This window comes from Aulonocara sp. 'chitande type north' Nkhata Bay, linkage group LG4 (genome assembly GCF_057382095.1).
Source record: "Aulonocara sp. 'chitande type north' Nkhata Bay isolate Kocher_YH1m ecotype deep benthic linkage group LG4, A_spYH_male_GT1.1, whole genome shotgun sequence".
Lineage (NCBI taxonomy): Eukaryota > Metazoa > Chordata > Actinopteri > Cichliformes > Cichlidae > Aulonocara > Aulonocara sp. 'chitande type north' Nkhata Bay.
In genome coordinates, this window is record NC_141347.1 from 4379414 (window position 1) to 4401548 (window position 22135).

At 43.0% G+C, this 22135-nt stretch overlaps 1 protein-coding gene across 3 annotated transcripts; it reads left to right on the forward strand.

Annotated features, from left to right (window-relative positions):
• Positions 1-2600: 2600 nt before the first annotated feature.
• Positions 2601-20949, forward strand: traf7 (TNF receptor-associated factor 7). Of its 3 annotated transcripts, none has more exons than XM_086288021.1 (22): positions 2601-2758; positions 7399-7573; positions 7749-7800; positions 7887-7975; positions 8172-8288; positions 8435-8527; positions 9085-9118; positions 9216-9438; positions 9546-9680; positions 9849-9944; positions 10038-10159; positions 13618-13691; positions 13799-13847; positions 14104-14231; positions 14400-14482; positions 14583-14622; positions 14750-14866; positions 15898-16020; positions 18596-18715; positions 18981-19112; positions 20043-20162; positions 20368-20949. In XM_086288021.1, exons 2-22 carry the CDS (start codon positions 7460-7462, stop codon positions 20380-20382), a joined length of 2076 nt encoding a protein of 691 aa, XP_086144147.1. In that variant the 5' UTR covers positions 2601-2758; positions 7399-7459; the 3' UTR covers positions 20383-20949. The 3 variants fall into 3 exon arrangements, with proteins under 3 accessions (XP_086144147.1, XP_086144145.1, XP_086144146.1); XM_086288019.1 differs by having other exon boundaries at positions 2604-2758; positions 7884-7975; XM_086288020.1 differs by lacking the exon at positions 2601-2758 and adding an exon at positions 3351-3456 and having other exon boundaries at positions 7884-7975.
• Positions 20950-22135: the final 1186 nt, after the last annotated feature.

Consider the following 22135-nt stretch of genomic DNA (forward strand, 5'->3'; position numbering starts at 1 on the left):
ATTTGTCCGTGATCTTAATCTCACCAATCTCCCACATCCCTGAGGTGCTCTATTGAATCAAGATCTGGTGACTGCAGAGGTGATTTGACTACAATGAACTCAGGAAGCAGCCATCAGAAGGTGGTACGCTGTAGTCGCAAAGGGATGGACACAATCAGGAACAATTCTCAGGTAGGCTGTGGTGTTTAAATGATGCTCGGTTGGTGCTAAGGGGCCAAAGGTGTGCTGAGAAAATATCCGTCAAACCATTACACCACAATAACCACAATAGTTTCATTTATTTTGAACATGTAAAACAATATGCAGACAGTCATTTAGGAAAAATAGAACAAAAACAATACGATAAAAAAAAAAGTTGAATACGAAGCGTATTGTCGCAAAATCGATCAATGTAGAGCAGTGTCACAAACCACGGAGGCCCCAGAAAGGTGCAATCAAACGTTGAGTTTATTAACAGCCCGGAGAAAACATCAACATATGTCTTGTCACCGAAATACATGTTGTGGACATTTATAAAGCAGTGGGGTACACGCCCCCCCATGGCGTCAATGACAGATTAAAATAGGTTCCAGACATTAGTCACCGTTAATCGTACATTTTTAATAGCTATAACAGACATAGAACTTCTCTTTTCTGTAACACCTTCCATACAAGGTAATAAACTTCAAGCCCTCAGGGTCTCTGAGGCTAATTATTGACTCTGGTCATCTGTTACCAAGTAGAATAAAATATATTAAGACACCAAATGAGTTAAGGCCTCAGGCCAGACACATTCCTAGATTATATGTATTATATGTATTGTAAGCATGCATTGCAGTTATCCTTCTATGTTCTAGTTTCCCTCAGCATGGATCACCTGGACAGTCACGCCAGTGAAGCTTAAGACCCTTAATGACCCGAACATCAACTCAAAATAAGCACAGATATGCAATGTGTATAAAATACTTCTAACCGTACCTGTAATAAAAGTTAACATAATGGAAGGATCCTCAAATGGACATCTTCAATAAACAGCTGTAATGCAGTATCAATACTGTGAGAATTATTATTAGATGGGGCAGCACGGTGGCACGGTGGTTAGCACTGTTGCTGCACAGCAAGAAGGTCCTGAGTTCAATTCCACCATCAGGCCAGGGTCTTTCTGTGTGGAGTTTGCATGTTCTCCCCGTGTTTGCGTGGGTTCCCTCCGGGTACTCCGGCTTCCTCCCACCGTCCAAAGACATGCAGTTTGTGGGGACAGGTTAATTGGATAATCCAAATTGCCACTAGGTGTGAATGTGAGTGTGAATGGTCGTCTGTCCCTGTGTGTTAGCCCTGCGACAGACTGGCGACCTGTCCAGGGTGTACCCCGCCTCTCGCCCTATGACAGCTGGGATTGGCTCCAGCACCCCCCGCGACCCTGAAAAGGATAAGCGGTAGCGAATGGATGGATGGATGGATGGATATTATTAGATGGAATAATGCTGTAAAGAATGTTATTAATGCAATTATAATGATGCAGATTATATGGCAGCAATAAAAGAATTTCTGTATCTTCACAGTATCTTGACATTTGCTTATTTCGTTTACATATCTGAAACAGAGTGGCAGAAAGTGCAAACTTATTTAAACCTCTTCTCCATAAATTATCAATTATTATTTATCCATCCATTCTCTTCCGCTCATCCTTTTCAGGGTCGCAGAACTCAGGGAGCTGGAACCTATCCCAGCTTTCTCAGGGCGAGAGGCATGCTAACACATAGACACAGCCATTCGCACACACATTCACACCTATGGGCAATTTTCAGTTTCCAGTTAACCTATCCCCACTAACTCTATTTAACTGGACTGTGGGAGGAAGCCAGAGTACCCAGAGAGAACCCAGGCAAACACAGAAAAACTCCAGCCTGATGGTGGAATTGAATGTTCTTGATGTGAGGCAACATTGCACACCACAATGCCACCATGCTGCCCTTCCTTATTTATATAAACCTGAATTACAAGAATAAATATACTTCTAGTTACACATAATTTCTACACAATATATGAAATACAAAACATTGTCATAGTTACTGGGAGAAACTATATTCTGATGCCATAAGGTTCCTTTTTATAACGCCCGGTGTTATTCATATTATTGTCTAATATTGTCCAGTTCTGTGTCATTAAACGTGTGTATGTGTTTTTTTCTTTCAGTCCAGTTTATTAATCTGATTCTTTCTATCATAAACTGTAAACACTCGAAGATGCTGGCTGATATAATTTATCAGTAGTAGTAGTATTTCCGTGTCATTTGGGAATAAGTTGTCTATGAGAGTGGCGCAATATGATGGAAATAAGCTCATGTGTTCCAAATGTCGCCATTTCCCGAGAAATCACAGCATTTGTAACATTATTTTACACTTCAACACCTCTCCGCATCAGACCACCATCCACGTGCCCTGCACGTATAACGTGATGGTGGCCGCTCCGTGTCCGTGTCGGTCAGGAACCAATACGGAGGCTGAACTCGTCAGACTGTGGATTTACGCACTTCCCAGTTGGTTTGCGGAATTTTACTGACAGCATCAAGTCCAATGGCAGGTCCGCGAGGTGCATTGTGGGTGGTATAGTCTAACAGCGGAGAAAAATATACTGATGAAGAGAACGCGTTACGAGTTCGACTACATGTCCCAGAACACACTGCGGTATCTTGAGCTGTGTGTATGTGAGGCAAAGAGGAAGATTTCAGAATTCGTCTAGAAAATTGTAGCTGCGCTGTTGTTAAACAGATATAATGGTAAGTGTGCAAAACTAAGCCAAAACGACTTTTTTGTAATCATGTTCTTGCTGAATACAAAATAAAGCGGATTATTCGACCGCTGTTTTTAGTTTTTCCTGCCACAGACTGTTAGTCGCAGTGATTGCTAATGAAAATGTAACATAAGCTAAGTTAAGCTAGCAAAGAAGATACTTAAGGTTAGCAATTGTCGCAGTTTACATGGTTGTTGACAACATGACTGCAGGCAGACACGGTTGTAGACCGCTTTCTTTTATAGTAGGAAACTCGCGCCCTACGCCTATTCGCTTATATATTCCGCGTTTAAGCATTTAGCCAGCTAGCTGTCTTTAACTTTGTTCCGTTGTGTGTGTGTGTGTGTGTGTGTGTGTGTGTTCGTGCTCCGCCCCCCTTTTTTACGGGAATCTCCGGGCTTATGACAGCGAGTACAGCTCCGGAATAGGTTCACTGGCAGACTGTGCAGCCCACGGACCGCATACCTTTCCGTTTGCATCATTAGCTAGTTGTCCGGGTCACTGGTTTTTTTGGCTGTCTCGCCCCCCCTCTCCCCATTGTGCTTGTTTTGCTCCCTCTCTATGTCTCCCTCACTCCTCCCCTTGGTTTGACGGTTTGCAGATGTTGAGCACAGTTTCACAAGTTTAGCACACGAATAAGTTGGACTCGGTGTATATCTTTGGAGGAGCACTACTTTTAACAAGGTAGAAGGATTAGAGATATGCTATTGTTTGCTAACTATCTGCATGTGTACTTTCTATCAATATGTACATATACACAGTGTATATGTGTGTTTGTGTGTGAATGAGCACTCTTGCGAGGCAAACATCCGAGATGAATCTACAATTTGTAGAATTTTGAACTTCCTCTGCTGATCTGCTGCTGGCTGATGCAGCTTTACTCTCCCAGTTAAAAGACTTAGAATTATTTCACTTTGTCAATAAACACGACCTATTATGTTTTACCTTATTTTTTTCTGTCTTAATATGTAAGACAGACAGCAAATAGGAAAAGTTGCATTTCCTTCGAAAATGCTGTGTGAATGCCGTGTAGTAGAATCTGAAAACAGCAGAAGAAGGAGAACTATCTGCAAACACTGTGCAGAAGCTGAAGTCTTTGCTGAAAACTGCATTATTTGAAAGGGTACAGTGAACAGTGTCAAGAAAGTGGAGTGTGTGCAAGCGTTGAAGACGTGCGGCAACATCCACAGGTAGGATTGAACCTTGACCACCAGGTCTCACAGCGCCTCACGGCATTCGCACAATGATAGCAAGAGTGGAAGGGAAGGTTTACAACATGGTAGAGCAACTGCTGTGAAGGCTGGTTTGATAAAAGATAAAAGACAGTCTGGGCTGAAGGTGGCAGAAATGAAGATGTTAGGATTTTTATTGAGAGTGAGCAGGATGGACAGGATTAGAAATGAGTGTATCAGAGTGGCAGCTTAGGTTAGCAATTTGGAGATTAAGTTAGCCTTGCCTTACTGAGATGACAAAACAAATTTCCCACGTGTGGGACTAATAAAGGTTATCTTATCTTATCTTATGGTTTGGACATGTGAAGAGGAGGGATAGTGGATATATTGGGGAAATGATCATCAAGATTGAGCTGCCAGTTGGAAGCATAACAAGGAGTTCAGAGCAGGTTCATGGATGTCACGAGAAGGACATGGAGAGGGTTGATGTGACAGGGTTGGCTGTGGCTCAGGCGGTAGAGCAGATCAGCTTGGTAGGTTGGTGGTTCGATTCCTGGCTTCCCCACTCTGCATGCCAAATATCCTTGGGCAAGATTGCCCTCCGATGCGTTCATCGGAGTGTGAATGTGTGTGAATATTTATTAGTTGCACTTGTGTTTGGAAGTGCTTGTATGAGTGGGTGTGATTAGGTGAATGAGGCATGAGCACTTTGAGCACTCCGGGAGAGTAGAAAAGTGCTATATAAGAATCAGTCCATTTACAGAGGAGGTTGCAATGGATAGGGTGAGCTGGCTGTGGCCAAAAGAAGAAGATATAAATAATTACAAAATTGGATGCTCCTATGAAATAAAGATGGGATATATGCAAGAAATCCTTGGGAAACTAAAGCTCCAGCTTCAGTTTTTTCTGCTCTTGGCTCTGTATTATGTCATTGGAGCAAATTTCCTAATATGGTCATCTCAGCCACAAAGCACAGTCAGCAGAAAGGTGTGTCAAACGGAGGGGGGGAAATGAGCATAAGTCCACTTCAAGCTGACATCTACTTTTTTTAATGGTCTGAAAATCAGTCTTCAGATGTCTTCTTTTGCCTGACCAACAGTCCAAAAACTACAAACATTTAATGCACTGACTCAGAACATGTTCTGTTTAGGCATTAGACAAATCAAAACAGTCTGAATTTCTTAATTTGTTGTCAGTTCAGTAACTAAATAATAATATTTCTCATTCTCAGTAGTCCATGTTGTTACTTCAGTTCTGAACCGTCCCAAAACTGAAAAGCTTTCTTGTAAAGCAGCACGAGGCCACGGTTTGTTCACAGAAAGACAGGAAATCCTGTAATGACATTAAAAAAAATCACATTACTTTCTATCCTCTCAGATCAGCTGGGCCTCAGATTTCAGTCTGGGGGTACCTGAGGAGTTTTTTGTGTGTATATTTGTGAATGAGACAAACTACACAGTACTAGCAGAGAGGAAACAGAACTTTTTTTGTTTTTAATTTAACAAATTAATTAACGAATGACTGAACTTTGAACTTCCTGTTATTGCTGGATTTGTGCTCTGGGTTTTCTGGATAGTCGGATTCAACAGACTAAAACATAAAACTTCTTCATAAACGTCATCTTTTCTGTGAATTGAAATAATTATGTTTGATTGTGTTGTTGTGCTTGAGGCCAGTAAAGTAGGTCAAACGTCGCCTTAACAACAGTAACTCCACTGTGTCGTTTCTTTTTCACTGCGTTGCCTCTCGTGTAGATTAAAGCTGTGCTGCAGCTTCTGGCAGTTGCTGACATCCCTCGAGCCAACTGTGGGCATGTGGCTTTTATTTTTAATTTTTGTTCTGTGTTAAAACATAACTCTAACTTAAAGCAAGCATTACGTGCTTAAGCTCTTTTTACTCGGACTTCTGTAGTTCTGGTCGGAGGGAAATAACCATACCAATAGGGCTGGGCCATATTATACCGTTCACGGTAATACCGGTATAATGTTAGGCAACGATAGGAAAATGAAATATCGCGATAGAATGGGAGTAAAACGCGCATGCGCAGTGCCTTTGTTTTCATACGCACATGGCCGATTGTTGAGTGAAACAGATGAACCAGAATTGGTTTGTAAAAATGGTGCAACTTCCGTGATGTGGAACTGGTTTGGTGTTTGTCCGTCAGATACACAACAAAGCACATTTTTTTGCAGAACATGCAAGCGGCCGTTGTTATTGTCGTATTTGTCGGACTAAGATGCTCTTAAATCTGGGAGTAATCTGGGTCCTAAACTCCGTATACTTCAGGTCAAACAACACTGCAGCATCACTTAGAGTTAAAAACTGTCTAAATTCTTTCATCTTTAATAAAACGATCAGCATTGCTGCTTTACCAGGTGTAACTATAAAGTTTAACTTCCAGGCATCCATGAAAACAAAAGTTATTACATTTAACGGAGTTAGAAGTTAGCAGGAAGCTAGCGGAAGTTAGCTCGCTAGTTTCGCTAGTTACCTAAGCATGATATTGCATGTTCTGACTGAGAGATTTCTGAAAAAATTCAAACGTACAGCTCTGCTATCACTTCCAACATAAATGAAGACAGGAAACTAAACAGCAGTGACGTTTGTAGGGTTACTGAAGTTGGGCTAGCTGGTATATAATGATGTGCTACGTGATCGCTAGCGACACAGCTATGTTAGCATAACATAAACAGTGAAGCTGGAGGACGAACACTAACACTTTTCCACTTATAAAAGTTAACGTGAAGGTTCTTCATGGTTAGAAACAAATGCAATCGCATGGCAGGATGCTGTAAACGGACCAAACTTCAGTCAGGTGAACAACTGAGATAATCCATCCACAATACGAGGTTAGTCATTACTATACTGCAACAACATGGGAACAGAGCAGCTGCCAGAGAATTCAACATTAATGAATCAATGGTACAGAAGTGGAGGAAGCAAGAAGAATGAGTTTAATAAAGTTTGATTTATCTGACTGCTTTGTTTCGCTTAATGTGCCTTATAATCCCGTGCACCTTATGGTCCGAAAAATGCGTAATGCACACTGCAGTTTAATGTTGCAAAGCACCTCTTTTTAACTTCAGTGGATATTATACATGGTTATGCTCAGGATATGTCAGCCCATTTCTACTGGAAATGCCTTTTGGTTAAACTTTCAGCAAGGAATTTGCATTTGCACTGTTACATTTTTATAAAGCTTTAATGTACATAAAAACCAGCTTCTTGTTTAAGTGAAAATAAATGGAAGGTTGTCTTTTTGCGCTAGTAATGTTGTGGAGTTGTATTTTGTCTCGCATCAATTATATCGTCGGTTATATCGTTATCGCAAATTTTCAAATATATATCGTGATAAATATTTTTGGCCATATCGCCCTGCTCTACATACCAACTGATATCGTTTTTACAGTATGTGTCACGCTAATACCCTCCTTGTCCTTTTACCTCTTCCTAGGCCTAGCAGTCCAGCTACCTGATAGTCTTTCCTCACATATTCTGAGTGTGTGCTTTGGGTTATGAGCAGTGGTAAGACTCCTCGTTACAACCGATACTCCGGAGGAGCAGCGATAGCTAGCACAGCAACCATCCCCAGCAGCCCCTCCAGCCCCTCAGCAGACTCTGGCAACGGGGTGAGAGACACTTGCAGAAATTTGAATCATGTAGCAGGATTAGTATTCATTGTACACTATTGCTCATTGTACTCGTGATCTGCAATGTATTCCCATCACAGCTTTTGTTTTATTTTAAAATAAACGGATACTTTGACTCTGAGCTATTCCGTCTGTGCATCTTTCTTCACTGCAGAGCAGGATGGAGGCCTCGTTTGCTCCAACTTTCTCAGCTGCTGGAGCTAAAGGTGACACATAATTAACACACCACTGCGTGTTTGCTTGATGTCTGTAGTGTTCTTTCCTCTGAGTATTCCCCTTCTTTTTTCAGCAGAAGGCTCCAGCACTTACAAGCAGCACAGACGGACTCCTTCCTCCTCGAGCACTCTGACCTACTCCCCCCGTGATGACGACGATGGAATGGTAAGCACACATCAACTCAACATCCAGTTCATGATAACGTAGTCAAAGTGATCATTTATTGGACTAAAACATGAAATGTTTTCATGCTCTGCATCTTTTTCATATTTGCACGCATGAGGATTTGCTGTGATACCGCCGTTAGTGTGGGATTTGTTTATGAACTCTTCTTCCTCGCTGCTTCTTTTCCCTTCCTCAGCCTCCCATCGGTACTCCTCGGAGGTCAGATTCGGCCATCTCAGTCCGATCTCTCCATTCCGAGTCCAACATGTCCTTGCGCTCCACTTTCTCTCTGCACGAAGAGGAGGAGGACACGGTATGGCAGCCGGCACTTATATTTACTCTACATATATGGAAGCAAATATAAACAGATGCCTTGCAGTACATTCAGAGATCTACACAGACACACAGAGCACAGTTTTGGAGTTGAGTGAATTAACACAAGTTTATGTTTGTGAGCAGGAGCCGCAGGTCTTTGCTGAGCAGCCTTCAGTCAAACTTTGCTGCCAGCTGTGTTGCAACGTCTTCAAGGACCCCGTCATCACCACGTGTGGGGTGAGTCTTCTTTTAACTTGTAATCTTTTTCTTTCTGTCCGTCTGCCTGTGCTTTGAAAGTTGTTCCTCTTTTTTTCCATAGTTTGTCCAACTGCTTGTAAAAACCTCCAACAAATTTCATCACAGTTGTGCTCGGTTTCCTAAAGGTTTGATTGTGACTCTGAAAAAGTGCTAAAACTGACATGCTGTTGATATCCAGCTGTCAAATAAATAAAATAGTGATGACAAAGGACTGCTTGAGAAAGGGGATCATACAGGGCACATCCAGTTACTGGATTTCTGACTAATGTGAATTGGAATGAAAATAGACCTGTTTGCCCTTTTTAATGACGTACTAAAAAAACAAACGCATTTCCACAATATTCTAGGTTATTCTAAATGCACTAGTAGAAGTGGCTGTAAATCCCTGGTGGCCAACAATTTCTGCTAGTGTTGCAGTAAATCAGAAAAGCTGCCACTCTTTGTTAGATGCATGTGTGACTGTCAGGGCTCACCAAATATCCAGATGTTTTAAAGCAAAGTAAAACTAAACTAACTCTAACTTCCTCTTTCTGCAGCACACTTTCTGCAGACGATGTGCCTTGACTTCAGGTAACCCTAAAAAATGTGTAACAGACATTTATTGCAGTACAATTTTGAAGTTTACTCGATTTTAACCCTACCTAATTAATATTTGTGCTCCTTGCAGATAAGTGCCCTGTGGATGCAGCTAAGTTAACGGTTGTGGTGAACAACATTGCAGTAGCCGAGCAGATTGGAGAGCTCTTCATCCACTGTAAATACGGCTGCAGGGCTGTAGGCAGCAGCGCGGCCGGCGCCACGGCCTCCAACACCTCAGTGGCCGGGAAACCTGGAGCCTACGAGGTGGACCCGCTGGGCTGCCCGTTCACAATCAAACTATCTACACGCAAGTAAGGAAACATTCCTGAAATCTAAAGTGAAACAAAGAGCTGTATGGTCTGTTTGTATCCTGTTAAAAAACATTTTCTGCTTTCATCGTCCCAACATCTGTTTGCAGAGAACATGAGGCCAGCTGTGACTACAGGCCCGTGCGATGCCCAAACAACCCCTCCTGCCCGCCGTTGCTCACCATGAACCTGGAGGCTCACCTCAAAGAATGCGAACACATCAAATGTCCACACTCCAAATATGGGTAATCCTAAAACAGCGCTTTGATGTCTTATTTTCACCTTTCTCCAGCATATTTTGTTCATTCTATGAAATTATTTCTTGCTTTTTCCATTGGCACTGTTACTTTACTGTATTCATATTTGCTCTGTTTTACTTGTCAGTAATCTGCATCTTGTCTCCTTGCCAACAGCTGCACATTCATAGGCAACCAGGACACATATGAAACACACCTGGAGGTCTGTAAATTTGAGGGCCTCAAGGAGTTTCTGCAGCAGACTGACGACAGGTGAGCTCAGATAAACAGACTTTTGTTGTGCTGAACCGTTTCTGTTAACCTCCCCATCGGTCCTAATGTGACGTCTGACTTTTGCCTGCTTAGATTCCATGAGATGCAGCTCACTCTGGCTCAGAAGGACCAAGACATCGCCTTCCTACGCTCCATGTTGGGGAAATTATCTGAGAAGTTGGATCAGCTAGAGAAAAACCTGGAGCTCAAATTTGGTGAGATGACAGAAAAGCAGAACTAAGAATCAGTTCTCTTTTTCTAACATTCAGCAACATCATTTGCATATTTATATGCTTGGAAGAAGATGTAGTTGAGCTTCAGTGAGCAGGTGGGCTGCTTGTATGTGGCTCAGTGATGCTGTATAGCTGTCAAGAAACAGGTGCTGTGGTACCTCAGGTATACAGCTTATATAAAGAATGTGTTTTAAATAGTTCACTTTGCCCAAGTATTCAGCAAAGCAGTGCATGTGAAAGACAAGTACAGACTCTCAGACTAATATCATGGATAGATCAGACATGTCTTCACACTTCAGCTTATTTGAGTATTCAGTATATTATCAGCACAACATGTACTGAATACCAAGATGTGCGTTTTGTTGTTATCGACTCTAGGAGCCATCAAATTAGATTCAGTAAGAAGATATTGGCTCATACTTCCTCTGGATGTTTCACAGACTGAAGGGAAGTTCCGACTTAGTTAAGTTACTTAATAAGGCTTTAAGTGGAACTGTAGTTGTTGGTAAATAGTTTTATTTTGGTCAGGCCAGTTTCCAAAGTCGCATGGACCTGTTAGGATTATTTTTAGTTCTCCTTTTATTCTTGAGCTCTTCTTAGAGGAGCTTTGTTCAAAATAATTTGTATTCGTCTTATACCATACATGTGTGCAAAAATATTTATCACGATATATATTTGAAAATTTGCGATAACGATATAACTGACGATATAATTGATGCGAGACAAAATACAACTCCACAACATTACTAGCACAAAAAACCCATCCATTTATTTTCACTTAAACAAGCAGCTGTTTTTTTATGTGCATTAAAGCTTTATAAAAATGTAACAGTGCAAATGCAAATTCCTTGCTGAACGTTTAACCAAAAGGCATTTCCAGTAGAAATGGGCTGACATATCCTGAGCATAACCATGTATAATATCCACTGAAGTTAAAAAGAGGTGCTTTGCAACATTAAACTGCAGTGTGCCAAATAAAAAAGTCAAATATGTATTTCTCGGACCATAAGGTGCACGGGATTATAAGACACATCAAGCGAAACAAAGCAGTCAGATAAATCAAACTTTATTCAACTCATTCTTCTTGCTTCCTCCACTTCCGTACCATCGAGTCATTAATGCTGTATTCTATCACAGCTGCTCTATTCCCATGTTGTTGCAGTATATGAATGACTAACCTCGTATTGTGGATGGATTATCTCAGTTGTTCTCCTGGCTGAAGTTTGGTCCTTTTACAGCATCCTGCCATGCGATTACATTTGTTCCTGACCACCGAGAACACTCACGGTAACTTTTATCGAGTGGAAAAAAAGTTAGCTTGTTTATATTATGCTAACATAGCTGTGTCGCTAGCGGTCACGTAGCACATCATTATATACCAGCTAGCCCAACTTCAGTAACCCTACAAACGTCACTGCTGTTTAGTTTTCTGTCTTCATTTATGCTGGAAGTGATAACAGAGCTGTACGTTTTAATTTGTTTCCAAAACCCCGCAGTCAGGACATGCTATATTGTATTTAGATAGAAGCTAGCGAGCTAACTCCCTGCTAACTTCTAACTCCGTTAAATGTCATAAATTCCGTTTTCATGGATGCCTGGATGTTAAACTCAGTTGTTACGCCTGGTAGAGCAGAACGCTGATCATTTTATTAAAGATGAAAGACTTTAGACAGTTTTTCAACTCTCAGTAATGCCATAGTGATCGTTTGATATATGGACCTGCAGCGGAGTTTAGGCCCAGACACGGCTAGTGACGTCAGACTTAGCGACCGGATACCAGGTAGCCCAACTTCAGTAACCCTGCAAACGTCACTGCTGTTTAGTTTCCTGTCTTCATTTATGTTGGAAGTGACAGCAGAGCTGTACGTTTGATTTTTTTCAGAATTTTCTCAGTCAGAACATGCTATATCATGCTTAGGTAACTAGTGAGCTAACTTCCGCTAGCTTCCTGCTAACTTCTTACACCGTTAAATGTAAAGAATTCTGTTTTCATGGATGCCTGGATGTTAAACTTCATAGTTGCAACATTTTTACAAACTAATTCTGGTTCATCCATTTCACTCAACAATCTGCTTTCCTCCTTCTCATTCTCTGTTACCGCCGTGCTTTTTCGGCACTGCGCATGCGCGTTTTACCCAAATTCTATCGCGATGTTTCATTTTCTTATCGTTGCCTAACATTGTACCAGTATTACAGTGAACGGTATAATATGGCCCAGCCCTATGTGCAGCATCTTAGTTCATCCTCCGTCTGAAGCCGTCTTAGCTCGTCTCCCTATGATGTTTACTTTCTTTTGAATGGCTGCCAGTGGCGACTCATTGCACCATCATGGGTCTGTGTCCCCAACATGTTTGTATAAATATAAACATCCACCACTTGCAATGTATAACAGCAAACCATTAACGGCTGTAGTTACTTGCTGACAGAAGAAGTGCAGGTTTATCGGGTTTGTTTTTGGGCCGGAAAGGAAAGGGGGGTATGGGGAATGGAGATGATCTTGGATATGATGGAGTGTTATCCATGTGTGAGTTAAAATTGGAGCCTTTTAAGAATCTGCATCACGTGCATCTCCTTATGCGTGTTGTCTCTTAACTCTGTGTGGGTAGGGTTGAAGGCTACAGATTTAAAAACTACTAAATCAGTCGGCGTGCTGCTACAGGTAACTGCTCCTTCAGGAGCTAGTAGGAAACCCTCTCAAATGCTGCCTTATGCTATGCTCTGTAATGGAGAAACTATGTAAGAAAGTAGCACTTCATGATTTGCAAAATGCAGCACAGACTTAAAATAAAAAGAGACACATAACCTGGGTAATTAATATCCATCCATCCGTCTTCTTCCGCTTTATCCGGGGCCGGGTCGCGGGGGCAGCAGCCTAAACAGAGAACCCCAGACCTCCCTCTCCCCAGCCACCTCCTCCAGCTTATCTGGGGAACACCAAGGCGTTCCCAGGCCAGCCGAGAGATATCTCTCCAGCTTGTCTTGGGTCTGCCCCGGGGCCTCCTCCCGGTGGAACACCTCACGCAGGGGGCATCCTTGTCAGATGCCCGAACCACCTCAACTGGCTCCTTTCAATGTGGAGGAGCAGCGGCTCTACTCTGAGCCCCTCCCGGATGGCCGAACTTCTCGCCCTATCTCTAAGGGAGAGGCCAGCCACCCTTCGAAGGAAGCTCATTTCTGCTGTTTGTATCCGCGATCTCATTCTTTCGGTCACTACCCACAGCTCGTGGCCATAGGTGAGGGCAGGGACGTAGATCGACCGGTAAACTGAGAGCTTCGCTTTTACACTCAGCTCTCTCTTCACCACCACAGACCGGTGCAGCGTCCGCATCACTGCAGCCGCAGCACCAATCTGTAATGAATAATCATAGTAAACATTTAGTTGTGCTTTTTAAAGTTTTTCTCATCGTCTTAAAGACCTTGTGTGTCTGCGTGTGTTTCAGATGTGCTGGATGAGAACCAGAGCAAGCTCAGCGAAGACCTGATGGAGTTTCGTAGAGATGCCTCCATGCTTAACGTAAGTGTGTGTGTGTGTGTGTGTGTGTGTGTGAGTGAACTGGAGTTTATGTGACTAAGAAGCCGAGGTGCTGAAATATTACACAAATACTTACTTTGTCCCTCCAGGATGAGTTGTCCCACATCAACGCCAGGCTCAACATGGGAATCCTGGGCTGTAAGTGTCTGTTAGCCTTTACTCTTCTCCTCTCTCAGCATTGGGTGAAAATCTGTGAAAGGTTTAACCTGAAATTCAAATTGTAGCTCTGCCAGCTCTCAGGATTGCCCTCCTCCCCCCGCTCACGCTTTTCCATTTCCCTTTTCTTTATCCACCTTTCAGTTCTTAACCTCTTGTTTCAGTTATTTTCCTCGCACTGTGTTTCTCCAGTGAAAAATGCAAATCCACTCTATGCCGTCTTTCTGCCCGTGTGTAGCATACGACCCCCAGCAGATCTTCAAGTGTAAGGGGACATTTGTGGGCCACCAGGGTCCCGTCTGGTGTCTCTGTGTCTACTCCACTGGAGACCTGCTCTTCTCTGGCTCTTCTGATAAGACGATTAAGGTAATGGCTACACTCATTTCCCCGTTTTTGTATACGTGCTATTTTTGCCTGCTCACTCCTGTTTAGATTCAGACAACTTCCACATATAACCCTGTTTTGTAGAAAGTAGGAATTGTAGAGTTGTTGTTATGCACAGAAATACTAAGTGACGGCTTCTCTTCCTCTAAGGTGTGGGACACCTGCACCACCTACAAATGTCAGAAAACCCTGGAGGGTCATGATGGCATCGTGCTGGCTCTGTGTATCCAAGGGTAACATAATTCACACATGCACACATGTTGTAATCACTGGATCTCTATCAGCTGCAGGAATCTCAGGATGACTCAGTTGTATTTTTTTTCCTCCCCATAGTAACAGGCTATACAGTGGCTCTGCAGATTGCACCATCATTGTAAGTCTCTGCGTCCTCCCTCTTTTAGGACCAAGCTTATAAAATTTCACGATGGAATGTTTTCATACGTCGAGAAGCTCATTTATTTGCATCATGCATTTCCCCTCCAACTGTGCATCTTGCGTAGGTGTGGGACATTCAGACGCTCCAGAAAGTCAATACTATCCGTGCCCATGACAACCCCGTATGCACACTGGTCTCCTCCCACAACATGTTGTTCAGCGGCTCCCTCAAGGCCATCAAGGTACTGTTATGTGCAGCATATTTCACACAGTGTATGTTGGGGTATTTTATGTTTTTCAAATCTGTAGAAGTAGACGGATTTGCCCAAATCCTGCACAGCTGACATCTGCAAAGAATATGAAAATGTGAAAAATGAATAAACTTGGACTGTAGCCTTTAGTGACAGAGAAGAAGAGGATGCATTGGTGCTGTATGTCGGTGATGTCAGTGCTCCCACAAAAGGGACTTTCCCTACTTGAGGCTTTCCCTCCCCCCGCTCCAACCCCCTTCACTCAGCCTTTCTCAACATCAGTTCAGTGACAGATCACACTTGAATGTTTCCACCTCTGCTGTTTAAATTTCTGATTTCTTGTTTTTTTGTTTTTAAACATGTTTCAGGTCATCAGATGACTTTTAGCGTTAGAAAAAGTTGACCAGCGTAAATAAAAAATGCTGCTTTTAAAAGAAGATTTCATTTATTAAATTAAACACAGTTATATAAACTTCCTGGGACAATGTGAAAAAGTCTTTTCTCTTCTAAATGTCAGAACTGGTTGTGACAATCATGCGTTTCTGATATTTGTCTTCATATGACTGCGGAGGAATTTTGAGCCTCTCTTCTGTGCAGAGTGTGTCAGTTCAGCCACATTGGGGGGATTTCCAGCATGAACGCCTGTTTAAGGTCATGAAGCAGTTCAGTCTGATGTGATTTTAACTCTAAAACCTTCATTTTGGGGGGTTTGATATTTGTTTTGAGCCATTCAGAGATGGACTTGCTGCTGTGTTTCAAGTCCTTTTATCTGCCTCAGCTCAGCTGTTTGTGTGTGTGAGTGTGACAAACTAGCTTTTTGTGGTATGTTGATGAAGGTGAAGCTGAAAACGAGTCCAGTATTTAAAATGTCCATGTTTTACTCTAGTAAACAAATGTTTTACCAAACGTTTAATATTTTTTTCACCATCTGGTATTTTTGTAATTTTATTGACTGTTCTCTTTGGATCCAGTACTTTTTTCCTCCTCTGTTAGTTCAGTGGATTTTCTTGTCGTGTGTGTAGGTTTGGGACATCGTGGGCACTGAGCTGAAGCTGAAGAAGGAGCTGACAGGACTCAATCACTGGGTTCGAGCGCTGGTGGCCTCCCAGAACCACCTGTACAGCGGCTCGTATCAGACCATCAAGGTAAGAAAGAGCAATGTTTACCTACTTATGTCCAATCATAACTCAGCAGCTATAAATGATTCAAACAAAATAAAAAAGCATCATGAGACTGCATATTTCCACTTTACGCACAAACTGAGTCCTTGGAGCCAGAAGGATTCCTGGATCTGGATTCCTTTGTGCTGTTATGTTAAACATCTCTAAGTTTTGTTTAAATTTGATGCGTACGAACACGTTTATTCAACCTCCACACAATGTGAGGTTTATTTCACAGCTGCCCAAAACAGCAATGGTAATAAACAAAATCATTTTTTATTTGTCTGTGACGTCTGTTCCACCAGCAAAATTATTCTTTAATCAAAATGATGTTTTTAATGCTAAAATATAATTATTGTTGTTACCCATTAATTCACAAACAATTACACAGTCTTAACATGCTTTACTTTGTTTTGACTAAGACGCCAAATTCCAGTTATTTACTTGAACTCCTGAACAGAGAAAATAGTTTTTGATGTTGAACGTTGTGCCTGATTCATTTCTGACTGCTCGGAGAAGTCCAGTGTTTGTTTTTGTTTCTTTTATTCACGTTTTAGATGGACAGAACCTTACGAACATAAACTACAGGAATGATAATATTGTCAGCTCTCTGTCCTTTGCTTATTTGCAAAAAACAAAACAAACTGAAATGCACAAAGCAAGACGGGAAGAAAAGAAAAATAAACCCAAAAGGAACAAAATCAGCTGGGAAACGACAACAAAGGGCAAAACACACAGGTGCCCAGGAACTAAAGACGACCTCGGCCACTGGCTGTATTAAACATTTTCTTTCTTTTACTGGCTGCAAAGAAAAAGAACAAACAACAACAAAAAATATTTGAGTAGGGTTTGGAAGCTGGTGGTCGATCATTTTGGAGCCAATGTGTAAAAATAAAAAAACATCCGGAGGAAGATGGACACGCAGAGCTGGACGAACAGCCAAACATACATTTCGGTTTTAATGCAGGCACTGCTGCTAGTGTGTTGGGCTAGGTCAGGGTCTCCAGCTTTGTGTTCTGTCATCTCTGGGTGTTGGTGGGAGTACTGAGCCCCCGTGTGCAGTTACAGCTGCATCCATGAGTGTATCCCCTCAGTTATGTTCTCAGCACTGACAAAGGTTTGTGCGTCGGCTTCATTCACTTCCTCACTGTTCAAAGTACTTGGAATGCCTGTGTGTGTGTGTGTGTCTGGGCTCGTTTCATGCTGTGTGTTTGTGTATGCTCACTGTCTTGCTGCAGTTGGCCACTAATGACTACCTCAGGGACATCGAAGGGAGAACAGAGAGCAAAGCGAGAGGGACTGGTTGTAGGAACGAAGGACAGTCTGTGGAAGAATGACGGCGCTCTGTTATGTGACGCCTGTGAGCGAGCAGCTGGTCTCTAGCCATCGCTTTAACTGGAGGAGCCATTTAGAGACGGTTTCCCGCAGAAACTGTTCTGACACATGTTGGCAGCATTCGGTGACGGTTAAGCTTTTAAATATTTTAGCAGCTTCATACATTTGACACAGACTGGATGCAAAGTCCCCAAAGGTCTGTTTGATCCCTGGATATAGTTTGTTTAATTGGAATCATTCGATGGTATTATTTTTGTGGGACAGTATGAAAAAAAGACCCTTTGTGTGGCATCACAATGTAAACACACTGCAGGGGAATCGGTTCGACAAACTCAGTCCTGGCTCAGCTCTTTATGCTCACGTTGTATTTAATAAGTCCTAGAAGCACAACATTGAAGATATTTATGAGTCTGTAATGGGTAAATGTTTACTGTGACTCTGGAGCATTGAGGCAGATTCATGTTTTACGTTTCACAATAATTAGTTAAAGTGAGTCGACGTGGTGGGAAAGGCTGGGCTTGAAGTGACATTTCAGACTTGTTTTCTACAGTTCTCGTCACCTGTCCTCATGTTTTCACTGTATTTCTCTTCATTTTATTTGAGAGCTTTTGAAAACATCTAAATCTATAACAGGCAGGGTGGGCAATTGGCCTCTAATGGCATAAAGGCAGCATGTTTCCACAAGGGGGAGGAGTGGAGATCAAATCAGAGATGACGGGAGAATGAGTGCAATATTCAGCAGGTAGCCAGACACGTTTGAATCGGTGATCCTGTTTCCTGTTAGCCAGATGTTTGTAAAGAGATTATACAGCAGTGTTCTGTTAATGCTTAGTTAACTGTGCTCTAAGTTTAAATAGAGGATTGAGAAGACCTCCTGCATGTTCCTCTGCTCTCCTGTCAGCCCTGTTGTGCTGTACACTGTGACTCATTGACTACACAACAAATTTCATGTTTTTCATAACTTATGAATGATCAGATTCATCTATGAAATGCTGTGGTTACAGCTTCCTAAATGTTTTCAGTGCTGTGTTGTAATTGGCCAGTTAAACCGTGTGATTCAGTGGGGATGAGAATTGATGGCTTCCAGCTGCTGAGTAACTCACTTTTTCCACTGCTGATAACCGAGCGTGCGTGTCTGCGCGCTGTGTTCGTTCCCCTCGGGTCAAGGACGTTCCCTCGCGCTCCTTTTTTCTCCACTAAACTGCTTTCTGTCTGTGCGTGTCAGATTTGGGACATCCGCTCTCTGGAGTGTGTTCATGTCCTGCAGACCAGTGGGGGCAGCGTCTACTCCATTGCTGTCACCAACCACCACATCGTCTGCGGCACCTATGAAAACCTCATCCACGTAAGGCACAGTTTCATTTCCTCTGTCGTTCTTGGCAGTGGCTAAGCCCGTGTCACTGATCCCGTTGGACGCACTGATCTCATAGTTGCAAAGGTTTTTCTGTGGATGTTCAGATTACAACCACAAAGCCTTAGCAAGTCTGTCTGACATGACCTGAAGCAGTCCAGCTGGGGAAATTGCTACAAAGCTGTTTTCTGTGTGTGTTTGTGATGATGATGCAGGAGGAAGGATGGTGGTAATGGTGATGTTTGTGTGTCCTCTCCAGGTGTGGGATATTGAGTCTAAAGAGCAGGTGCGGACCTTGACGGGTCACGTGGGGACAGTTTACGCTCTGGCCGTCATCTCCACCCCCGACCAGACCAAAGTGTTCAGCGCTTCCTATGACCGCTCCCTCAGGGTGAGTCCTGTGTGTGTGTGTGTGTGTGTGTGTGTGTGTGTGTGTGTGTGTGTGTGTGTGTGTGTCAAGCTGGATGCATTCCACTCAAATACATTTTAGTGCATGGTGTCATTACAGAATTACAGTAGTTTGACATCTTGTCACATATTTTCCTCCCACTCTCGTATCCGTTTGTTTAGCTTAAGTCAAAAAATGAAAGTGGACACAACCATCTTAACCCTGTGCTCAGCTGATGAGCGTCCCTGTCAGCGACGGCCCCTACATGATACAACAGCTGCCGCTCAGAAAAACACATTTTCGTCCCAAAGATGTTAATAACGATGTAATAAATATATACAAGGCTGTGATCGGGATGGGCGGAGCCTGAGTGAGTTCACATGAAAGGAAACGAGATTGCCTGGTGTGGAAACAGGATGTTGTAAAGGGTGACGGGCTGTGACGGACATGGTGGTGGTGGGATAGTTCACACTGTTGTCAGTAGTTTCTAACTTGATTTTTATTAGGTGGTTAAAGGGACGTGACACGAGCACTGTGGTTTATCGTAGTGGAACTAGTTTCAGTGCTCTGAGCAGCTGAAAGTTTTGTTTCATATAACGAGCACACTTATCTTTGTAGGATGTGTGCAGATCATTGATTAACAGGATCAGATGAGATCACAGATGGTTGTAGACTTTTTATTTATTTTTAATCGTCTGTGGTCGGTTTAGTAGTGGGCGGGTGTTCTTGACACCACTGGCCCCCACACTCACCTGACCTAAATCCAACAGAGCATCTGTGGGACGTTCTGCTTTGGTCCGTCTGACGCTGTCAGGTTGCACCTCACTCAGCGCTGTCCCGGGAATTCCTGACGACACCATCCCATCATCTCATCCTACGAGTCACGCTGTGCAGGGCCAGACATGACAGCAGCGCTGCGTTTGTGTGTTGTAGGTGTGGAGCATGGACAACATGATCTGCACCCAGACTCTGCTGAGACACCAGGGCAGTGTAACAGCGCTCGCCGTTTCCAGAGGGCGCCTCTTCTCCGGAGCTGTCGACAGCACCGTCAAGGTACGACAGATCGCCCCCACCCTTAAATCTGAGCTCAACCCACCCGCTGCATCAGCGGTTCACCTTGTCACCTTTTTCTGCTTATACCAGCATCTTGTGCGTTTTCAAAACTAGATTATTAGAAATATTTCTTTTTTCATTCTGAAAGCCGATGTATCCCTGTGCGCGTCTCCTGTCTTACTGTGTCTTTTCCCGTCTCCCTCAGGTGTGGACTTGCTAAACGGTCCGTTGGCTCCACAGGCGTCCAGCTCACTTCACCTCCCGTTAACGTTTCCGCGCAGTTCCCGCCTCAGCACGCATTTCTTTGATTGTGATTTACACACTCCTTAGTGGCCTCATCCACCTGTGCATTACAGGGCACAGCGAGACAAAGCTGCCTTACGGTTGCACCACACTGGACTGACTGGACGCTGCACATTAACCCGAGGTGTGGAGAGGACTGCGGCTGTGCTTTTTTTCACACAGTCGACGGTGCTGCCGGCTTCCTGCAGACGAACTTCACCCATGATACCCAACACATACTGTTTAAAGGCTGGCTTCACTACCCTGGGTGGACCCCATGCAGATACCGTATGTTTATTACGTCATCGATGATTTAAGCTTGTATAAGTGAGCAAAAGGCGTTCTTCTGGGCAAAGGCCTTCATCCACGGCGTCACGACTCCGAATGTTTCATTTTAATCATTTTGACAAACCCTCTGCCTGGTTAGCAAACCGGGAGCACTCCACGTGTCCACGTCCAGCAGCTGTTTGTCCAAAGTGCCAGCTAACATTCTCAAGAGTTTTAATCCTGTTTAAAAAAGAAAAAAGGTAAATTGATACTTAATTAAATATCAGTTTATTTCTGTTAAACAGTGAAATGTTTATAGCAGTGTGTGCAATAAAAATATATTTATGAATGATATAGTATTATGTACAGAATCAGAGCTGATAAATCACATCAACCAGATGTTGGGCTGACACCTGAGCCACATGTTGGTGTTTCAGGGCCACAGCAGCACTTTTGTTAGTCCAGCCTGCACATTTTTCCTTTTTTAAATGTCGACTTTTCTCCTCAAACTAGCTTCACTGATTTCTCAACGATGCACCTCGAGGTAAAAACTCAGCCGGGTAGTGCACACCATTCTGCTGCTTACACTCCGTTCACACTCCATCAGATAACTGATCTCAGAGTCCGCCTGAGTAGCTTCATAAATCAATTTCTAAGCAGTCCAAGATAAAAGCGTCTCCCTTTCAGCTGAAGCGTCACGTTGGTGGTCGCCCAGTCCAGTGTTGTGAAACCAGCCTTTCGAAAAACACTTTTTAACGCAGCAAAGACTTTTAAGAGAAAGATCTATAGATTTAGAGTTTTACATTTGTGCCATGATGGAGATGTATTGAGAGCAACTCGACGGTTGTAAAGTCGTGTAAGATAACAGAGAGGACGACTCACCCCGGCCTGCAGGGCGGAGCGAGAAGGACGACCTGCGTGCATGCACGTGCCTGTTATTGTCTATACATGAGTGTTTCAATGAGTGCCATATGTGTGGATGAAAAATAAGGAACAGCTGTAATGATGCCTTTTCCTCTCCTCTGTATGTCCCTCCCTCCTCTCTGACCACAGAGTAACACAAACAGTTGACTGCAGTTAACATTAACTCCCCGACGAAAAGGCGCCTGTGCTTTCCTAAATGATGTGTAAGGACCCATATTGGGTTGACAGTACAGCAGAAGGGTTGAAATATTCTTGTGATAGTCGGTGAGATTCAGAGACTAAATCAGAGTTTCACGGGTGTTTAATAGTTTGGCTGCAGCCTCGTGAGGGAGGCAGAGGAAGGGAAGAGAGGAAGCATCTTCACTGGTCACACTTTAAGTGATTTCTTGTATACTTGTAATCATGTAAGCCTAAGTTGATCGTTGATCAATAAAAGTGTTGTACACTTGGAGAAGCGTTCGTCTGATTTATTTGATGAAATAAAGCACCAAAGGACTTGA

Bases quoted from the DNA above. Each gene is read 5' to 3' on its own strand.
- traf7 (XM_086288019.1), top strand. From the start codon at position 7,460: ATGAGCAGTGGTAAGACTCCTCGTTACAACCGATACTCCGGAGGAGCA. The intron at 9,119-9,215 runs GTAACCCTAAAA...TGCTCCTTGCAG, and splicing joins ACGATGTGCCTTGACTTCAG to ATAAGTGCCCTGTGGATGCA. The intron at 18,716-18,980 runs GTAAGGCACAGT...TGTCCTCTCCAG, and splicing joins CCTATGAAAACCTCATCCAC to GTGTGGGATATTGAGTCTAA.